Below are 22,124 nucleotides of genomic sequence, written 5' to 3'. Positions count from 1 at the left end.
TAACACCCCTCTTTTTGGGTCGGGGGTTAAAAACGAGCAAGGATCGAGGGCAAAAGTTATGTCAATCATAAAGGAGTTATACGACCATCTCGAGCTACAAGCTCTCAGTGCAATTGCAAGAAACGTTGCTTTGAAGGATTTACAGAACAAGAACAAAGCTCTATTTTACCACGTTTACTCAGTATAGATTCTAAGAACGCACAGGACATATTTTTGCAAGGTCTTATTACTGTCTGTCCTGTTAAAAGACGTCGCCCACGTAAAGAAGAGCCCAGACATAACTCGGCTGTTTTCAAATACCATGTAATGATTAACGAAAGCAAGAAAGAAGTTTGCTGAAGGCTTTCCTATCCCTGTATGATTTGAAAGAAAAACAAGTCAGCCGATTGCGTTTTCTTTTACTCAAATGTGAAGTACCAAAGGATATGCGTGGTACGCATGATAATCATAGAACTTTACCATCAGACGTGCGAATGCAAGTTATAAGTCATATAAAGTCATTTCCACAGAAAGAAAGCCACTACACAGGACGTTCTATAACATACTTAGATGCAAAATTAAATGTTAAAATGATGTTTGAACTATTCAAGAAAGAGCATCCAGGGGCCACATTAAGCTACCAGTCATACTATGATATATTTTGTACTAATTTTAAGTTGGGATTTGGTCAGCCACAAGTGGATACATGTTGTACATGTGAAGAGTTAAAAGTCAAGCTAAAAAACCCACACCTCAATGAAGTAGCTAAAAGATGTGCACAAGCTGAATTACAGGTTCATGAAAATAAAAGCAAGAAATTTTATTCTAAAATCAGGCAAGAAAAGGAAGGCCTTCTATGAATATATTGGGAATATATTTATCCCTTACCTGAAAGATAAAAATATAGAACTGCCTATAATCTTATTTCTAGATGGTCACAAATCGCACCTGACCATGCAACTCAGCACATTGTGTCGTGAAAATGGAATAATCGTGGTTGCACTAGTTCCAAACACGACACACATGTTACAACCCTTGGATGTAGCAGTATTTTATCCTTTAAAACAGAACTGGCGTAATCTCGTTAGGAAGTGGCGTATGGAAAACGATGGTCAAGAAATCACAAAATTTAACCTTCCTTCAGCTCTCAACACTTTACTAATCAACAACGAAACTTTTGGAAACAATATAAAAGCAGGATTTAAGACGTGTGGTTTGTATCCATTCGGACCCGATTTTGTAAATTACAAAAGAATTGTAAAACAAAGAAAAGAGAACGGAGCGGAAGTAAGAGACAAGCTTACCATTTCTGAGTCTTTGATGTCAAAAAAAAAACTTAATGACTTCAGTCTGTTTATGCTAAAATTTTCACAACATTTTTAAGGATTTAGTATGTAGTAAGTTGCAAAAATTCCCTTTAGTTTTAAAGCAAAATTATAGTTTTGAAAATATTACATAATAATTCGTTTTATTTTTATTCAATTGTGTTGATATAATTTTTATGTCATATGTATCATTATTTTGATAAAACTGAACATGGAAATCGTCTCATTTTTAAAAATAAAACAATTTTTTTATTAATTTGCAATTTTAATTTTTTTCAAAAGACAGACAAAATATTGTCATGGGATCTAAAAAACAAAGATTTTTTGTCAAAATTAAAGAGATATTCATATTTATTATTTTTACTTGAATAATCAGTCTATAGAAACACTTAATAATCAAAAAACAAGAATAATAATCTAACTGAAACATAAACAAAAAGTAAACTTATTTATTAAAAATAAACATAAATAAAAATTATAATAATATCTTTTAGTTTCAGTGTTTTACTAATACTATAGCAAAATCAGCCTCTATGTCTCACAAAAACAAAATAATTATTGTCTAATATCAATGATGGTAAGGATACAGAATAAACTTATTTAGCAAAAGTAAACATTTTTAAAATAGGTGTAGATGCATAATAAAAGGAAATATTATATTCCATTACATTACTGAATAATAAAAATGAGCATAAAAGGAAGGAATCAACCCCTTTGTAATCAACTCTTTTAAATCTTTTTTTTTATTACTACTTAGTTGTTGTTTTTGACTATAAGCGTTACTTAAGCACACCTCTGATATTGGAGTCATTTTTTTCCTTTTATTTCTAATGTTAACTTCTTTAAGAGTAGTATCGGTGTATGACGTTTTATAATAGAAGCTCAATGGTTCCGATTTCACAATTTTTAAAACCTTAATCTCATTCCAGTTTACATTTCTTCCATCTTTATCAATATTAAAATTGTATCCCCATTTTTCTTGAAGAGCTTTTAAGTCCAGAAAAGATTCAAATGTTAATTCATGCACATTCAATGTGTACCATCTTGTTTCATTGTATACCACATAACATCATGTACCTAATGGTCGGTTCACATTATTCCAGTAGCATTCCAGTCCAGCATTCCAGTCCAGTGCTGGAATGCTACTGGAACAATGTGAACCTGCACTGGAATGTACCCATTCCAGTGATCAATCCAGTCCAGTGACTGGAATGACGGTCTATTTTTCATTCCAGCTCGCCCATTCCAGCGCCACTGGAATAGTGTGAACGGCCAATCCAGTGCTTGATTACACGTTTTACAGTGAACACGCATTGTTGTTTTTTGTGGAGTTCTATAGCTAATTCCTAACAATGAAATTAACTGAAAACCAAACTCTTCTGTTTGTTTCTTTGTATAGAGAACATGTGTGTCTGTGGGATATCACTTCAGAATTTTATAAACACAAAGGCATGCGCCAATCCGCCCTGCAAAAAATTTGTGAGGGTATGCAAATAGAAGGTTTTACTGTAGAAGATGTAAAAAATAAAATAAAAAGTATGCGATCTACATACTACCTTGAACTGGACAAGATTAAAAAATCCTCCACTTCTGGTGCTAGTGGTGATGTTTACCAGCCGAAGATAAAATGGTTCGCCGAGTTCAATTCATTTATAAGAAATGCAATGGTGAAAAGAAAAGTACAGGTTTGTTTGTTAAGAAATTAAATTATTCAGAATTTATTAATGAAATTATATAATTCTAAGATTATTTAGAATGAATGATAAATTGAAATGAATTTTCGTCTACAACCAGTGACTATAAAATTTACAGTTACCTACTTTTTAAAAAATCATATTATTTTGCCACGGTACTTTCCCTTCGTTCACAAAATAATTAGTATACTGTGTTCTTTTCTCTCTTGCACTTAACGATGAATGGTTACTGCCTTGCTGTGTGATACTGTTTAAACCGCGTACGTCAGTTCTCCACATACCTTCAATCAAACTGTGGGTATCAATATCATCGCGGTCAATAGAACAAGTAGTTAGATAAGCGCTCGACTTTTTTCGTAACCAGTTGTGTAGAGAACAAGCTGCAAATACAATGTGATCCACAGTATCTATCTTTGTCGAAATAGCCTTTTCGAAAACTCGAAATCGGTTTGCTAATATTCCAAAAGCATTTTCGACAATGCGTCTGGCACGTGATAATCTGTAATTAAATATTTTTTCTTCAAAACTTAAATTGGGCCCAGGATATGGTTTCATCATGTATGTTTTTAATGGAAAGGCAGCATCAGCTACAATTACCCCTCCTTCTGGTATAAAGCCGCTAGTTTCCAATTGATTATAGATAGAACAGTTTTTGAAAATACCACCATCAGATGCACTTCCATTTGCTCCTACGTTGATATAGGTAAAGCAATAATCGTGGTCTACAAGTGCCATTAAAACAATGCTATTATCTTTTTTATAATTAAAATTCACACTTCCATACTCCTTGGAGCCCGTAATTTTAATATGTTTTCCATCAATCGCTCCGTAGCAAAGGGGAAAGTTCCACTTATTCCGAAATCCTTTCTCGATTTGTCCCCATTCGAGTGGCGTACTTGGTACCTGTAATAAAATAATAATTTTATTTTCAGGAAAATACAGAATCTCAATCTAGAGTGCGGGCTGATGACGATCCCTCCGCTTTTGCACCAGAAACTCCTACACCAGAAACTCCTACACCGGAAACTCCTACACCGGAAACTTCTGCACCGGAACCACGAAAGAAGAAGTCTAGATTAACAGAGTTATCTGCAATTGTCAAAAACATGAAGGAGATCAAAAATGACTTCTCCAACTCAGAAAGAGAGGAAGATGAATTTGATATCTTTGGAAAATACATTGCAACGCAATTAAGAAAACTTTCCACAGAACAGGCTATCCTAGGCCAAGAAGAAATACAAAAAGTGGTAACAAAATGTAGACTGAACGATTTGAGATTTAGTAATACGAGTTATTCTCACATACTACAAGCGCCTGGTCCAAGTTCTAATACATTTTCAATGAGTCCAGCATCTACTACAGACACCCAAGCCACTGATGATTCACTTAATTTATTGTGTGAAGATACAGAATACGCCAATATTATTATGAATGCTTTCAATCAAGCTTAAATGTGAAATAGTGTTAAGTATGAGGAAATTATAATAAAGAAAATTAGTTACCTTGATGTGATCTTTTAATGCCCTTTTTATTTCTTGACAAACTTCTGATATGATTTGCGATATAGATGATTTTGGCAACCGAAACAGATGACTGAGGCTTCTGTAACTATTTCCAGTAGATAAAAAGGATAGAGTGACTTCTAGTTTTAATTTTGCAGGTATGGCATCTCTTAATAATGTATCGTTACGTTGAATATTGTTTGAAATTAATGATAACAACTCCTCAAAATTTTCTGCTGTCATTCTCATTGCCAATCTATATTCATAGGCATCTTCTGATTTCAGCTGTTGCAAAAGCATTGTTGAGCCTCCTTTTACATTTCTTTCGCTTATCCAGTTTCTCACCCAAATCCGCTTTTTTCTTTTTAGTTCTTCTTCAACTACATCAGTTACTTCTTCTAACAGTAATAATTGAACAGTTTTAAAACAATTTCTAAACTCCTTTCTTGAAAGCATTGTCACTATAGTGTTACCGATCTAACAGCTTTTGAATGACTGGAATAATGTGGACGATATAATCCAGTCCAGCACTGGACTGGATTAAGTCGCTGGATTACTGGACTGGAATAATGTGAACTGACCATAAGTTCCGGGCAAATTAATAATTTTTGTGGTTACAAACATTTGAATAACATTTAACATTTGATGTTTATTTTTCTTTTAAGATGGCGCGTACTAAAACTCTCAAAAGAAAGAAAGGCGATCATACAGGGGAAAATATGCTTCGAGCTATTCAAATGCACAGACAAGGAAGGAGCTTGAGAAAAGCTGCACAAGAGTGCAATGTATGTTATCCTACGCTGTTTCGATACATAAAGAAATATAAGAATTTGGATGATGCATCTTTACCAGGTCAAAGGTTTACTCCCAACTACGAAGTTAATAAAACGTTTACAGTCAAACAAGAAACAGCGCTTAAAGAATATATCAGAGAATGTGCGTTAAAATTTTACGGATTGTGCTGTTAAGCTCTGGTTTCCTCCAAAAGCGGTGCCATCATGTAGCGCCCATAATACAGCGGTGAATGACGTCACTAGAACGTTGTCTATGTAAACAATATGGCGCGGTTTCCTAGATAACGGTAATTTACGCCGTAACGTCAAAAAGCGGTACCGCCATTTGCATGACGGCCGTCTTGTCGGTGTCGAAGTGTCTGTCAACGTTTTTTCATGTAGCGGTGAAGGTATTTTCAAGCGTAATATTAATTGCGTGTCATTTTAAAATATTTATTGTTCAAAATGAGTTTCATCAACTGGACCAGCGAGGATAATGAAATTTTAATTGATTTTGTGCGGGTTCATGATGTGCTATATATGTGTGTGTGTGGTCTGTTCACCGTAATAAAACGGTCAATGCAGTCTCGAGCATACCACATGTTTATGGCCGTCTTTTAGAGGTTATCATATTGCGTCCGTTTAAAAACGGCACCGCTTTTGGAGGAAACCATAGCTTAAGGATGTGCGCCGTATTGCTTATCAAATGGCGAAAGTAAATAATATCCAATGTCCTGCTAGTTGGGAAAAAGACCAAATGGCAGGTATTGAATGGCTTCGGTCTTTCAAATCAAGGCATCCAGAATTGACATTGAAGAAACCTGAAGCATGTAGCATGGCGCAAGCAGTAGCAAGCCTGAAGCAAGCAGTAGCGACTCCGCCAGGTGGCGCCGTAACGTAAACATAATCCAGTGCAATGTGCTATTAACTTTTCAAAAAAATGTGTGTAAGTCATTGATACTATCATAAATCGACAGTATGAGTGTTATCCGCGGAAATAAATAAGTGATTAACAAAATATCAACATAAAAGTGGCGTACATTTGAACTGTGAATTACAAGTAAATATTTCTCAATTTCTTGACAAGACTTACTAAAATACAATCAAATTATGTTCCTGTGACAATTCATGTAAAAATGAACTATTTAATACCTACTACAAATACATATTGTGAAAATAAAATTATCAAATTATCATAATAACCGTTACATATCAGAATACTACAAGTCTGCAAGAGATGGCGCTACGGTTCTATTCATAAAGATAAATCCCCTTACTGTTGAACTGAAAATAATCGAGATCAGTCACAGATTTTGCCTGTCAATATGTTATAATAGCTACTACTACAGAAGTACGCTATTCCATTTCTACGCGTAGTAGTGCTACTACTACGCGTAGAAATGGAACCCAGAGCACGGGCTAGTGGTGAGCAGTTTTCGGCTCTTTTAGAATACATGGAAAGGTAAAATATTTTTTCAATACGTCATATTGTTTATGAAAGTTGAAATCCTATACACTGACTGAGTCTTTGTAACTTATATTTCAGCCACGGAGATTTGTCGAAACCTCAGCCTGGTGCTCAAGGCCGGTTAAGAGCCGACCGGTCATGGCAAGAGCTGGCAAACCTCCTTAACTCGATTGGCGGTGGGTTAAATAAGACTCCAGAAAAATGGAAAAAGGTATTTATTGATATACTGTGCTTTGTACATATTTTACATAAACTTCAATTTAAAATAGCTGTTATTACTTATTATCACACTGTGCTAAACTATAACTTTAATTTAAGGTTTGGGCAGACTGAAAATCCAAAACAAAAAAAAGGCACTAATGATTCGCCGTCATGCTAGCGGCACTGGTGGTGGCCCTAGTAGAGGTCAAAATCTAACAGCTTTGGAGACAAGGCTGTTAGGAATTATTGGAGCATTGGCGGTGGAGGGGCATGAGGAGATAGATGAACAAGGATTTGATGTTAGTAAATATAATTTTAATTTTATTGACTAGTTACCATATAATATAAAAAATAATATGTAGATGGATGTGGGGTTGCTCCACAAGTCTGTACTTAATAGATCTCACTCTCTCATTAATACCAACTATTACAGTTAATATACATATATCTGGTATTATATACGTAACTTATAATATTATTAGAAAGAAAATGCATTTATTTGTTGTTGGTGTCACATATAAAAACAGCATACAAATGTACATTTTCATCTGTGACACCACCCCAAATGGGTGTATAGCTCAGCGTTAGCTTATTATCTTTATATTTTTCAGGTTGTGCTGGTGTTGAAGATGGTATGTGTTAATAGTGTTAGTTTTATAGTATAACAAAATAAATTAATGCACATTGTTCTCTGTGTGACTGACTGACTGACTGATTGATGACATCTGCTAGAAAATTTTGTATGAAAACACTAGCTATTATATTTTCAGTTGATATCATATAAGCAGTCGGGTTTTTATTCTATTTTAATAATTTGCTTGTTTTTATAAGTGCACATTGTTGAAACACATACATTTGATTTGCAGGAAGGGATATTATCTCACAACCGCCATCATCACCGCCACTACCATTATTAGTGATTCCCTCGCCCACACGTTCTCACATTAACCAAGACCAGCCAACAGCTCCTGACACATCACACACCTACACGCCGAGCCTCACCCCACCTCCATCACCGCAGCCATCTCCTCACCGACGACGTGAGGGTGCGCGTCGAAGGCGGACGCTAACGCCGTTCGATCGAGCAGCTAGGGAGTTCGCGGCTATTGAACAGGCCGTCTTCAATTGGAGGAAAGACGGGTGGCAAATGAAGGCAGAAGAATAGAGGCGGATAACAACAGAACCAATGTACTGAATCGCTTAGCAGATATTGCTGAATCATTCCTTCAGCACTATCTGCAAAGTAGAGGTCAGACTCAATAGTGTTAAGGATGCAATCTAAGATGGATGCTAACTAACTTGGAAGGGGATAATAAGTTTATCCTCAAATTATTACCGGAACACTAAATTGCTTGGCAGTAGGCCTTTGTCGATCAAGCGGTCACTAGCCACAGCCGACTTGTACAAAAACTTTATGTTGATTCCTTGTGTTATACTTACTATTTTATGATACTTAAAATATTGCTAATTTTAGGACAAAAAAGTTTCACTCAAGTTTTAATTTTTTTTAAATAACACTGCTCCCTACTTTGATTTAAATTGGTCATTTGATTGTTGCCAAATTTATTATTGACATTCATTATTATATGTAGCATGTATGCTACTTGGTTGTATCTTTCTTAAACCAATTTTTTTATGAAAATTGTATGTAGCTACTGTCTTGTGATGTCACACTTCATTAGCGCTCTCTTTGTCTAACAGAAAACTATAAAGCTATATATTTCCAAGACTAGTTAGTTAGTATAATATTGAAAAAAGATAGCCATGTGTTGTAATATTTAAAAACTTTATTTTAAGAAGTATTGTGTTATATAAAATATCAGGCTATAATACTTATTTCTGTTTTTTTAGTTAACTTCATTTTTATTCTTAAAAGAAATAAAAGTATTTAAACCGAGAGATCCCTATTGCGATCTGGGGCGCACACAGTAGCAATACGCGTTCTAAAATCTTGCCAAGACAGGAAGAAGCGTGATCGGACGATACGCTTTCGGGTCGGTCAGCGGTTTATCGTTCCCCTTGGGTAGTACGATAAGTCTGCCGTCCTTCCAAACCCCCTCCACGACGCACTTACCGTACACCGCTCCGCGGAGGCCGCAGCCCACACGTGCTTGACCATTCTCGCCGTGATGCCGTCGATTCCCGGAGCCGTGTTAGGCAGGGACCTAACTATGGCCTGCAGCCCGTCTCGAGTGAGTGGAGGCGCGTCGCAGCCAGTCGGGAAAATGGAGGCCGCTAGCCGGACCTCTCTGTGATACGCCGTATCCTTAGACGGGTCGTCGTCCGGACACAGGGCATGCAACAGATTATCCACGGCCTCACCGACACTCTCCGAGTGGCCGTCGGCATACTTAATGCCGTTGATGACGTTTGCGGGAGGTCGGTACCTCCCACAGGCAACCCGATACGCCTGACCATAGGGGTCGACGTTACCCGACTCAGCCTCTCGGAGGTGATAGCTGTTCTGCGTCTCCACCATAAGCTGTCGGTACCTCCTGCGTTCTGCATGGAATGCGTCCCTAGCTCTCTCTTCTCTGTCACCACCCACTCTCCTGGCGCTCTGCCATGCGCAGCGAAGTCTGCCTACTTTCCTGCGCATGGCATCCAGCCTCGGGCTCCACCACTCATAGCCGGTATCCCGGCTCCGTCCACGCACACCCAGACATTCATGCGCAGTGCGCACCACAACACCCGTGAGCTCACTGGCCAGGGCGGAAGCATTCCTTTGCTCGTCCAGGAGCCCCACTCTTGCACTGATCGTCGCTTGGAATCGGCTCCAATTGACCCCATTTTCCCGGAACCTCGGCGGTCCACCATCGACAAGCTCGGCGCACTGTACAGCTCGTCGCGCGCGATCGCAGACAATGGTGTAAGTGATGAGGCGGTGGTCGCTTGACGAAGCTCCGTCGCGCACTCGCCAGTCCTGGACTGCGACGCTGCGTGTTGTTAGCGTGACATCGATATTAGACTCTCCGTTTGGGCCGCTGAAGGTTGCGGGTTGGCCCATGGCGTTGTGGAGGACGAGCCCTCTAGATGAGATGAAATCCTTCACCGATCTCCGTCTGTACTCCGTTTCCTGGCCCCGCCCGGTGTAGTGGCGGGGTTCGCTGTGCCACATAGGCGAGTGCGCGTTGACGCCAGCACCGATGACGACGCTTCTGTGCCCTAGGGAGTTCATAATCTTCTCTAGGTGGTGTAGGTGCGGGTCGATGGCCTCTGAGTATTGGAAGTATGCGGAAACGATAGTAAACTCCGCGCTACCCTTACTGATCGACGCGACGAAGCAATGCGACGTGGAGAGAAGGTTGAGGGCCACCACTGCGACGTCCGCCGACACGACGAGTGCTCCAGCCTTGGCTGAGGCGCCGTGCTGGATGAGGCCGGGCGGAGGCTGTATTGTTCTTGCACAAGAACAACGTCCAGCCCCAGCGCCCGGGCGAGCGATGGTAGCTCACTCGTCGCAACAGCAGCGCCGCCGAGGTTGAGCTGCCCGATACAAAGAGTTTGAGGCCCCCTAGGGGCAGCCATAATTCGTTGTAGCGATGGCTCTTTGTTCAGCGTACTGGCGGGCGGGGCGGGACCGTGCGTTTGTGGTGTGAGAGTCCGACTCCCTACCGAAACGGTGGCAGGTGGCGCACCGGGACTTTTCCGCCTTGCAGTCGTCCTTCTTGTGCCCGGTGCAGCCGCATTTTCCGCATACCACCTCCTTGGACTTGCAATATTTCTCCGGGTGACCGAAGGTTTGACACTTGTTGCAGAGGAGAGAAGACCACGGCCCTCACCCCGCCGAACATGCCGGCTCTGTCGCCCGACGAGCCGATGGAGACTGCGCCGGCGAGTGAGTCCGACCCCTCCTACGCAGCTGGGGCTGCAAACAAGAAACCGAAGACGGCCTCAGCGGGCACCGCTCTTGCGCCCGCACGCGCCGCCGTCGTCGACACCAGCAAGGCGCCGAAGGCCTCCGCTGATCGTGGAGGTGCTGCCGGACTGGCCCACTCACTTCAGGGAGCTGAAAAGGCCCCTCGGTCACGCTCCAAACGGACGCACATTTGGCAAGGGCGTCCGCTTCATCCCAAAGTCGGACCAGGAGTTCCGCGTAACCCAGCGCTACCTTACGCAGCTGGAGAGCGCTAACGGAATCTCCTGGTTCTGTTACTCGCTGCCGGTCAAGAGGAGGCTCAAGGTTGCGATACGCGGCCTGCCGGCGAACACTGAGCCGGAGCTGGTCGAGGCGGAGCTGCGCGAACTCGGGTACGTCCCCGAACATGTGAGGACGATACCCGCGCGTCCAGGCAGGCCTGGGATGCCTTATGTTCACGCAGTTGCAGCGAACGCCGGACATCACACCGGGCATATACGAGGTGCGCGAGTTTCTCTGCATGCCTGGTGTCACGATCGAGGCCTGGCGTGGCAGAAAGGGACCAGCCCAGTGCCACAGATGCCAGCAGTGGCGGCACAGCTCCGTAAACTGCCACCGCCCGATCGTCTGCGTGGTCTGTGCGGAGAATCACGCAGCCAGGGACTGCCCACGCCCCCAGGAGGAGCCGCCGACATGCGCCAACTGTGGCGACGCGCACACGGCGAATAACGCAAACTACCCCGTGTTCCGCAAGGAGCTGCGTAACCGTAGGGCGGGCACCGGCGCGCGCCGCCACTGCCGCCGTCGCCTCGACGACGGAGGCCGACGCGCCCGGCTCGCTGCATGAGTCATGTTTTTTCGTGCGTGCAGGCGGCTCTATCGAATTATAAGACGTTGTCACGTCAATAAAATCAAACTCCATCCTGCAAAAAAACCTCCAAAAGCTAAAGTAACAATGGTGATTATAAACAAAAATTGTTTATAATCATCATAATCATCAAAGCGAGGACTGTAGTATGTGACCCACGGCACTTCAAGCACCTGGGTAATGTCACGCAGCTTAGAATAAGAGATCATACAGTATCATTAAAGCACGTGTTAGCAACACTGGCTAAAATACTTTTTATTATCAGCAACACTGACCAAATTACTATTTTTATTTAACTTTTGTGTAATGAAACAAATGTAGCCACGTCAATACACCTTATTAAATATGTCATTATACCTTTGTCAATATACGTTTCATGACAAGACGTATATTGACAAAGGCAATTATTATTGTCCGGAAGTAGTTGGGGTTTCCTTCGAGAGTCGGGCCAGCAGGGTTATGCTGTATCTCAGTGGCACACTAATTTCGTGAAAATTTCTAATAATTAAATGTCAAACTCAAATTTTCTATTCGCTAACGTCAGTTTTTAACCAAGATGACGTCATAGACAATGACTCTCGATCATAGCCATTAATGGGATGGAATAGAAACCGGAAATGCTTTTTCACGTATGTTTTCGTATCGATAGTTTTTAAAACTCTATTCACTAAGCAAAAATGACAGTTTGTAGTTAGAAACTTTATTAGGTGGCTACGATCGTTTTAACAACTAGTCGGGACCAGTGTTTTGCGACTCGCCACTATAATCCGTCCGTTTTATAGAGGTAATAATTTTTTAGCAATCTCAACGAATGTAGAGATGTTTTAATTTCGAAGGATTTTTATTAATTACAAATCGGCTGAATTCCGCTCGGTTTTTCAGGAAAATATATTATAATAAAAAATTGATACCTAGTACCTAGGTACTTACCTATTAGTTGTAAAAAGGTAAGTAATATAAAGTAAGGTTGGTTCGTCGGAGTTAAATTATTGTTATTTTGTAAGCAAGATAATAATTTAAAAAAAATATGGCTCGTGCCGTATTGATGGGGCATGCTGAAGAGCAGCGCCAACAAAAGGCGCTACGGGTCCACAGGCGCAGGCTGCGCGATATGTATAACCCAATGGAGCTGCCAGAAACAGAGTTCATTGCGAACTTTCGTTTGAGCAAGGCTGGCTACCAGCAGGTGTTAGAGGAACTCGGGCCTCACCTCCAAGCCGCTCGACGAAGGACAGCTGTTCGCATTGAACTTAATGTAAGTCTCATGTTACCTACATGAGACTTACCTTAAGTTCAATGCGAACTAAAGTACCTATTTCCTATCTTTGTACCTATTCTACTCCCTTTACAACCTCTCGCACTGCCAAGGGTCACTGGTAGAGATCTCTTATAGAGAGATAAGTGCTTCCCTGTCCACTTTTACTTTCTTTGTCTCTTAATTGTTACAACTTTCTGGTACAAAATAAAATAACAAATAAAAATAAAATTCTGATATTTATATTGAGGAAGAAAATATTGAGATTAATTTAACACAAAAATTGGATTTTATATTTATTGCAGATCCTAGCAGCTCTGCATTTTTATGCCACGGGTACATATCAGCGCCCAATGGGGACATCACATCGTGCAGCCTGGTTTCCTAGAGGCCCTCCAGCGTATCGACCCATCGCAATATCGCGATGGGTCTCTGCAAACTCGACCAAGAGTTCGAATTGGCGCACAGAGACTTTTCTTCTTGGAGGCATCTAAATAGACAAAATATGCTTCATGATTTCGTTCAAATTGTGTACTGAAGGAATAATTAGATAGGTACACAATAAAAGCACTCAAGAATACTGTAATTCTATAGTCATTCTATAGTCATAATTCAAAGTTAGGTACTACAAAACACTAATCTATGCAAAACACAAAACCGTTTAAATTCAAGTCAAAGTTCAAACTGATGTAATGTCAATGTCAAATGTCCATAGATAATAATTAAAAACTAGTCGAAGTCGTACAATTTAAAAAGTCTTACATTTCTACTACGCTACCTGTCAGGCAGAGATATTTAATTTGGCCATATTATAAAGTCGATAAAATACGCTACTATGTTAATGTTGGCCAACTGCCAAGTGTTAGATACTCTTAATTAGTTAGCCACGCATTCGATACGGAATAGAAAAACACGTGACCTAAATTTCATGGATTTCTAACTGGACTCAATGTCTAACGAAAACTTTCAAAGATACAGAATAGCCTTGCAGCGCGCTCAGGCAGTGAATTTTTGTACTCCAATCGAGAAAGTGTGAAGTGGAATATTGTCGAGTGTTAAAGTGGCAAATTGCAAAGACAAGTGGTAAAGTATAAGAAATATAGCATTAATTATGAGTAAGTTATGTTTTATTTCACTACTATTAATAATAATAAAATTAAATCCTGAGTAATAATAATAAAATTAAATCCTGAGATCACAAAATGTAGATATTTGTTGGCGCAATCTGCAAGTCTTTGATTGGACATTATATGGTGACGTGCCGGGCCGCGCCCTCCAGCGTGAGTATCCGATAACCGAATAGCGCTAACTCGAAGCATTCCTGTGTGCCTTATGGCACCTTTGTTTAAAACTCAACTTAAAATAACAACAAGAAGAAGGGAACGAAGTGCAGCAAGTGCCAGTGTGAAAATAAAGAATTGATAGTAGTCTGAGGGCATCGATGTATATGGATTAGCCTTTCCCATACAATTCCGTCCGCAAAAATACGCTTGAATCTTACGTCATTGACAAAGTCAATAGACTTTTGCAAATTCTATTGACTTTTGAGCGCGTTTTTTATCTTCGTAGGGCCCATCCATATACATCGATGTCTGAGGGTAGTTTCCATTTCATAAAGATCTTGTTGCACTTAGTTGAAACACCTAGTAATATAATGAAAATAATAAAATAGGTAAACAACATAATACGTATTCAACCATATTTTCATAGAATGACAAAACAACAACATTTAAACATAACTTCTTTTTAACCCCCGACCAAAAAAGAGGGGTGTTATAAGTTTGACATGTGTAATCTGTGTACCTGTCTGTGGCATCGTAGCTCCTAAATGAATGAACCGATTTCCCACCTATAATACACATACCCGCAAACATATAAGCGATAATAGATATCTGCTCATGAAAAGCATTATTGAAATTGATTTTCTTCTCCGATTGAAGCATGAAAACAAATGATTGAAAAATCGGCAAACTTTCAAGAATCCATTTAAATAAGACTTATAACTTACTATGATATACAGTATCTTTTTATTATTTCGAGTGGTAATAATATTAAGATACAATATAGTTTTTAAAGTAGATAATATACAGGGTGTTTGGTAATTAGTATAATATAATGACGACACGTACCCATGCTACTTTGATCTGATTATTAGGTTGGGGAAAAGTCTTTTCGCATTATAGTATGTATGAACTTATAATAAAACTTCTTTGGCTATACTATTTGTATCTAGCTGGTTTTGGTATAGTTGGCTCCGCGTATTTAAAGATGGCCACGATAACGGCTGTTAGAGAGAACGTTCAGACAGATTAGTATGCGGAGTATATGATACAGAATTGCAGGAAAGCCTGTTAAAAAAGACAGGGTTAACATATGAATTGGCAGTCGACATGGCATTACAGGATGAGAAACGCGAAAGAGACCTAAAAATCATCAATATAGGTGAAGTAAAGGCCACAGAGCCGGAGGCAAGGACAAGTAAAACCAACAACGAAGAAGAACCGATGGATGTGAGCGATGTGAAAGGGATGAAGCCTCTGCTTCCGTTGTGTCCGTGTTGTTTATAACTTTAGATTTCATGGTTTTCCTTTCATTTAATTTATCAAGTTTCGAAAAGAGATTTGATCCTTGTAATTGATCCTAACGATCTATGCAATAAAAGTACAGGTTGTAATTTTTACAGATTTTAGTCTATTCGATTCCCGGGTGTGGCAAGCGAATTTTCGAAAATCTTTGAATGCAGTTTTCTTTCTATTCTCAAAAAAAAGGAATGTTTTTTTAATAAAGTTTTTTAAGAGTGTTTTCCCTTCAGGGAACGAACCGCATGGTAAGGAAGGCTGCCCTGAAACCTGGCATCAATGAAAATTTCTAAAAAAATATAAAATAGAGATGTCAAATGAGTTGAGTCCTGTGGTTAATTCATTACAAACCCAAAACGCCAGCTGCTGCATGACCTGTGGACCTAGGAAACCACCCATTCCACCACACTACTAAAATTATTCAGCGCTAACTCGCCAACAAACTGCGACGCAGTTTGGCGAGATATATTCTATAAGGATTTTTTTGTGTCTTTAAATTAATAAATTAAAAAAAAAGCGTGTAAACTCTAACTACAATGAACTAGGGTACAAAGCACGGTCACAAGTGATCCAGAACCTTTAGACATCCATTGGCCACAAGCTGATCATGAAATCGAGATGCATGAACTAACTGAATTTGGAAGTCGATACTAACGATGGTTTATCACACTAATATTATAAAGGAGAAAGTTTGTATGTGTGTGTGTGTGTGTGTGTATGTTTGTTACTCCTTCACGCAAAAACTACTGGACGGATTGGGCTGTTTAGAATGGAGATAGATTATAGCCTGGATTAGCACATAGGCTACTTTTTATCCCGGAAAATCAAACAGTTCCCACGGGAATTTAAAAAACCTACATCCACGCGAACGAAGTCGCGGGTATCAGCTAGTCTGGAATAAATGGCTGTCGCATTGCAGACGTTAAACAATTAATTCAGTGGACCTTTAATTTGGAAAGACATCACAGCGCGTGCGATTCGGCAATCAAATTCGTGCATGAAAAAAAAGGCGGATTATTAAGTGAATTGGAAATTAAATGCAGCATGTGCAGTAAAACTTGGAAATGTAAGACGAGTGACAGTAATGAAATTAATACCTCATTTTTATCAATTGTAACATCAGGCAGCTTTTACACATAAGCTGCACAAAAAATGAGCATCACAGATAAACCTCAGACGACAGAGCAGCTGGCTGCCATCGAGGTGGCGCTGAAAGACCTCGCTGATCCGCCATACCCCCGGCTCAGAGAACCAAAATTCAATCCACCTGATGTTGGATATGTGGTTATGAAAGTGCCACATGGACTACTTAAAAAGAAGACTTATCAAGGCCACATCCACCCCAGTGTAGTCTATTACTGCCCATCCTATGCACACCACAATTTTAAAATACAAGCTTTTTTTGATGACATTTAATATTATGACATAGCATGGATCGACACAGCATTGGCCCACTGGAGAACGTAGTTGAGATAGGTATTAGTTTCGAGTTACCTTGATTTTATATAAGATGATAATATAATTTTTTTGTTGCAGTCGGAGGTCGCCAGCTGCTCGGTCTCCCCTTCAGGTGGAGGTGGAAGTCCACGCTGAAAAACCTTGGTGACTTCGTCAAGATCACGTAATGAATTTTTTGAATTAAACAATTAATTCAGTGGACCTTTGATTAGGAAAGACATCATAGCGCGTACGAATCGGCAATAATCAAATTCGTGCATGGAAAAAAAGGAGCATTATTAAGTGAATTGGAATTTAAATGCAGCATGTGCAGTAAACTTGTAAATATAAGACGCGTGACAGTAATGAAATTAATACCTCATTTGTATGCGCAATTGTTACTTTTTACCCGATTGCGGCAAAGCCAAAAGGAAGGGTTATGATTTTAGCAGTCTACGTATGTATGTATGTAGGTATGTATGTATGTATGTGTGTATGTTTGTATCCAGATTCTGTGTGTTCCACCGTAGCGCCTAAACTACTGGGCTGATTTTGATGGATGAGGTGTCAATCGATTCGCCGTAAAGGCCCGGGTGACATAGGCTACATTTTATACAAAAAAAATTAACCTAACGGATGTTACATGAAAACAAGTGGAGGCCCCCAAAAAATTTTTTTTTTGCTATTGTATCGAGTGGGGTGTCAAATGAAAGAGGAGAAAATTCTGAGTTCATAAATATAAATGGGCTTATGTTTAACTTACCACCAGGTATAGTAACATATAACAGACAAAAATAGTAAATGATTACCAAAATTAAACCCGCATTTTAATGTAAAATTACAACCTAAGTTTTAACATCTCGCTATCCTATTTAAGCAAAATGACTCCAAATAAATCATTGTTAACCCAAAAGTAGTAAATGATCACCAAAATTAAAACAGCATTTTAATGTAAAATTATAACCAAAGTTTTTACATCTTGCTATCCTATTTAAGCAAACTGGCTCCAAAAAACTCATTGTTAGCCCAAAAATAGTTAATGAAAACCAAATTATTAACCATATTTTAATTTAAAATGAAATGCAAAAAAATAAAATCTCGTTATCCGATTAAAGTAAATTACCCTCGGCAAAAAAAATATTTTGCCAAACACAGTAAAGTAAATTTACTCCTAACCTTTTTGTCTCCAAATTGATTAACCACTACAAAAAAAAATTATCTTGAGCGTTTCGTTTACAACCAAATGCTATACCTAAAATAAAAAATAAAACTCTTACAATTTCAATAATCCCTTTTTTAATTATTGAAACAATCATTAAAAAGATAGTCCTCTTAAAACTAATAATAAACAGTTCAAAGATCTTAAAACTAAACTAATAATAAGCATTTAAAAAATCTTAAGAAGAATCAGTCTTCTGTATTAATTCACTGCACAATTAATGCTTTCTTAGCTTTGGCTGGTCGTCCTCTTTTGCGCTTCATGCCAATCGGAATAGCTCTGGCCTCTGAAGGTGGCTGGACGTGCTTAAGCCGAATCGCCAATCCAACGAGATGCTTGCAAATGTAATCTTTGAGAAACTTTGGGCAATTGCATGTGCCGTGTAACCAATTTTCCTTTTCTCGGGGCATTATAACTTCCCACTCTCTAAAATGTTGCTCTTTGTATTCGTCAAAGGTCTCCCATGGCTTTTCATAATTTTTGCAATCTAAATCCGACCCAGCTGGAATTCTGTATGAGCAAACTAGCTCAGTACTATTCTTTAATGGCACCTGCTTCGACAGTTTTGCCCATTGGTAACTTTCTGTCCACATCTTTAAAGATACTGTCGGCAGTTGAGCGAACCGTCTCTCAGTATTATTAATCACGTATTCATTAGACCAGTCCTTGACTATATCAGAAGCAATTACTAAGAACCGCGCCAAAGGATGACGCTCACGAAGCGTGCCACCATCTTTTATTGTTTTATTGAAAGATTCCAGAGCATTGTTTGTAGCAGGAGTCCCCAGAGATGCGCCCAAATACCAGAAACGATTTAGTATTAGCCATTCATTTTCAAAGTATGTAACAAAATCTTTTTCGGCTTTCCACTTGTCCAAAAATTTTTCGCTGGCTCGATCAAATATTTCCTGAGTTGAGGCACACTGTAAAGCATCAATATCTTGTAAGATCTCTTTTTGGGATTTCTTTTGCACACTTTGCTCTACTCTTGTTTGCATCTTCTTTTTCGCATGCGCCCAGCACATTCTTATGACTGTATCTGTTCCAAATGTGCACGCAAAGGCAGTTTGTATAGCCTTCGCTGCATCACAGACCAAAACTTTACAACTTAAAGTGTATGAAAATATTGAGAAAACTGCTTTTTTTAATGCGGAAAATAAAAATATGAAGTCTTCCGTTCGTTCAGCTGTTGTCACAGCTAATCCAAATGGGTGAAAATGTTTATCTCTGTCTGTAGTTCCAATCACAAGTACTGGAAACCCTTGCCAAATGAGCTTATATGTGGCATCCGCGTGAAGAACAGAACATTGGCGTGATAGACCAATTAAATATTTCGTCGTTAACATGAACCGGAAGTTCTGATCTAAATCATCTTCAGAAATTTCATACGCCAAAACAAAAACTTCGTGACCGTCATCAGGTATTTCAGAGTTTTCTTTTAACCATAATTCAAGCTGTCCCAAGCTTATTACCGATGGCCCGTATTTTTTCTTACGTATGATTTTAAGATAATTGTTTAACTGTAACTTAGTCGGCAGAACTAGTCCATTAATTTTACTTAAGTTCTTCATAATAGATTTAGGTTTCAAACGCAGTTCGAATAGTTTTTCTATTTCCTTTTTCGTTGCCTCATTTATTCCCCTAGTCGACTGACAGTCAGAATTTTCATGGTCGTGACATGTTTCAGTACGAAATAATAATATATCATCACACGATGCGTCAAATAAAAGATAAATCGCGGCAGAACACTGAATTTCAGCCCGAAGCTTCACTTTGTTACAACGATAGTAACGTTTTACTCCTTCTTCAGTCGTATGAATTTTTTGTATTGACCAGGTCTTCTCATTTTTGATAAATTCCTCAGCGCTCCGCACAGTTATAAATTTTCTTTCAAAAACCCAAACTTTATTTTGCCTTCGACGTTTTTTCGTATGCTCTGTGATTTTATATTCGTCTTCATCTGATTCCGATGAAGTACTCAACAGCGGAGCACACGAACTCGGTCCCGCTAAGTTTTCATTCGCCATTGCAAAGAAGATAGATATCAAAACACACCCAATAAAAGCAAGTGCTCGCACGCGACTAAATTGGCGATCGTGTCCGGGCGTGCGCGGCGCTTGCGGTGTGGTGGGAGAGGATCGTAAGCCGCAGACATAACTTAATATGGCATCATAATGCTTCATTTGGTAATAAGCCTACATTTTATGTCAATCATAGTGGTTTATTTAGGCAGAAATAGCGCATTAATTTGCTCGCTAAGATTTGGTGATCATTTACTACATTTGGTGTTCGAATACAATTTGAAGTGCAGTCGTGACTAAAATAGCTAGTACTATTGTAATTTTAGACGTTATTTATCTGGTGTTAAGTATATATTTTTGGTAAAAGAACTAAGGGTATCAAAGCATTTTATGGTGATCATTATATTTAACCCCATATAAATGTACTACAACATTAAAATATACCAAGCGACAGAAAAACAATTTGACTATAATATTTAGCGTTTATTAAGACGATGGCAGTCGGGTTTTAGTTTTCAACTTTATCTTGTTACAACACGCAGCTTTTACAGACAAGCTGCACAAATAATGAGCATTATGGATATACCTACAATGTCATCGCGAAAATTCAAAAGAATCGAAAATCATTTGGGGGAAGATTGGTCGGAACATAGAAAAAAGGCGGATAATTAAGTGAATTGAAATTTAAATGCAGCGTATGCACTAAAACTTGGAAATATAATGAAATTAATACCTCATTTGTATACGCGATTGTTACTTCTTACATCAGGCAGCAGCTTTTAGGCAATTGGGAGAGGTTTAGTCAGAACATTTGACCGATGAAATTGCAAAAGCAGATGAACAAGAACGAGCGATTGCCATAGCCATTGTCTAATGAGACACCCTAGAAAACAACGAATTTGATGTCCTTTTTAACTGACTTCAAAAAAGGAGGTTATCAATTCGATATGTATACGTGTGTAATATAATTAGGACTGGGAGATATTTACATAGTACAATCATAGTAAAGATACAAAGGTACCTACGTGGTGTGAATGTGTGCGCGGCGTCATCACGCCGAACACACATTCACACCACGGATATTAGGATATACGGTAAATGATTTAAAACCATGTGAATTAAGGGCTCAATCATTTTGTGGAAATTATTTGCCTATCGTAGGCGCACTGGAAATGCTGCGGTCGTATAAACAGAATAAATATGTTATTAACTTTGCGAAATCCAGAGAGAGAGAGAACTTTCGCACCCTCTACAGTCGTCCCCAATATGGCGTATTTAATACTGACGTATTATGAGTGCAGAAACCTGGAAAAATCAGTCAGATCCAAATCGAGGCTCAACATACATTATTCTTCTTTACTACGCAAAGTGGAATAAATGGCAGCAAGTGTTCGACGCTCTCAATAATCAGTATCGTAGGTATCACCTCCTACCCTCATTTAGCTCGATAAGTTGTAGTTTTTTTTGCTTGTAGTAATGATTGATTAATTTTGTATGTATTTATATTATTTAGTACCTATTTGGGAAATGTAAATGTAGGTTTCTAGTTTAATTATGTGTGTTTGCGATTAATTACTTTGGAATTGTAACTTTGAATATTGTGTGCCTTATGTCGTCGGCACTAAGGTGTACAGGAAAACTCAAGCAAGTTTATGTTTACACCGCAATCTCAAATACCCTGTTGTGTTTTATTAACATATAAACAAATAAATAAATAAATCATCTCCTCCTTACTTGAAGGAGATATTTGAATTAGTAGCTCGTCCGGGAGACGAGCTACTAATTCAAATTCGACTATTCGAGTTCCTGATGGAACACCTGTTGCAAAATGAAGAATCGAAACAAGGTAGGTTCAAGTGAGAGACTCACGCAAATAAGTCAAACTGGAAAATATTGGTATGATTGCGGCTATGACAGCCGTGTACGCAGTATGCTGCATCCCAT

At 39.1% G+C, this 22,124-nt stretch overlaps 4 protein-coding genes across 6 annotated transcripts in view; 1 reads left to right on the top strand and 3 right to left on the bottom strand.

The window, feature by feature from the left end:
• The window catches only part of LOC123878417, a 35,369-nt gene extending 28,286 nt beyond the window's left edge, over positions 1-7,083 (bottom strand). The window contains exon 1 of the mRNA XM_045925598.1: positions 7,072-7,083. The gene's annotated coding sequence lies outside the window, so the exon portion shown is untranslated. The remainder of the gene's footprint in view (positions 1-7,071) is intronic.
• On the bottom strand, positions 2,385-4,956 carry LOC123878628 (protein ALP1-like). 3 transcript variants are annotated; one of them, XM_045925937.1, is made up of 3 exons: positions 4,501-4,956; positions 3,125-3,901; positions 2,385-2,770 (listed from the first exon to the last, which is right to left on the bottom strand). In XM_045925937.1, the coding sequence occupies exons 1-2, from the start codon at positions 4,954-4,956 to the stop codon at positions 3,128-3,130; spliced, it is 1,230 nt and encodes a 409-aa protein (XP_045781893.1). In that variant the 3' UTR covers positions 2,385-2,770; positions 3,125-3,127. The 3 variants fall into 3 exon arrangements, with proteins under 3 accessions (XP_045781893.1, XP_045781895.1, XP_045781892.1); XM_045925939.1 differs by lacking the exon at positions 2,385-2,770 and having other exon boundaries at positions 2,991-3,497; positions 3,596-3,901; XM_045925936.1 differs by lacking the exon at positions 2,385-2,770 and having other exon boundaries at positions 2,991-3,901.
• LOC123878655 lies at positions 2,657-4,501 on the top strand. The gene is made up of 2 exons (XM_045925968.1): positions 2,657-2,989; positions 3,931-4,501. Exons 1-2 carry the CDS (start codon positions 2,657-2,659, stop codon positions 4,447-4,449), a joined length of 852 nt encoding a protein of 283 aa, XP_045781924.1. The 3' UTR covers positions 4,450-4,501.
• A 10,944-nt stretch (positions 7,084-18,027) lies between the features above and the next one.
• On the bottom strand, positions 18,028-20,596 carry LOC123878606. The gene has a single exon (XM_045925905.1). The coding sequence runs from the start codon at positions 20,340-20,342 to the stop codon at positions 18,366-18,368; it is 1,977 nt and encodes a 658-aa protein (XP_045781861.1). The 5' UTR covers positions 20,343-20,596; the 3' UTR covers positions 18,028-18,365.
• Positions 20,597-22,124: the final 1,528 nt, after the last annotated feature.

This window comes from Maniola jurtina, chromosome 26 (genome assembly GCF_905333055.1).
Source record: "Maniola jurtina chromosome 26, ilManJurt1.1, whole genome shotgun sequence".
NCBI classification, from domain to species: domain Eukaryota; kingdom Metazoa; phylum Arthropoda; class Insecta; order Lepidoptera; family Nymphalidae; genus Maniola; species Maniola jurtina.
The sequence above is the reverse complement of the archived record's forward strand: the minus strand, read 5'-3'. Positions and strand labels throughout refer to the sequence as shown.

Coding starts and splice junctions, on each gene's coding strand:
- LOC123878655 (XM_045925968.1), top strand. CDS start 2,657: ATGAAATTAACTGAAAACCAAACTCTTCTGTTTGTTTCTTTGTATAGA. Junction 2,990..3,930: donor TGGTGAAAAGAAAAGTACAG/GTTTGTTTGTTA, acceptor TTTTATTTTCAG/GAAAATACAGAATCTCAATC.
- LOC123878628 (XM_045925937.1), bottom strand. CDS start 4,956: ATGCTTTCAAGAAAGGAGTTTAGAAATTGTTTTAAAACTGTTCAATTA. Junction 3,902..4,500: donor CATTAAAAGATCACATCAAG/GTAACTAATTTT, acceptor ATTTTATTACAG/GTACCAAGTACGCCACTCGA.
- LOC123878606 (XM_045925905.1), bottom strand. CDS start 20,342: ATGAAGCATTATGATGCCATATTAAGTTATGTCTGCGGCTTACGATCC.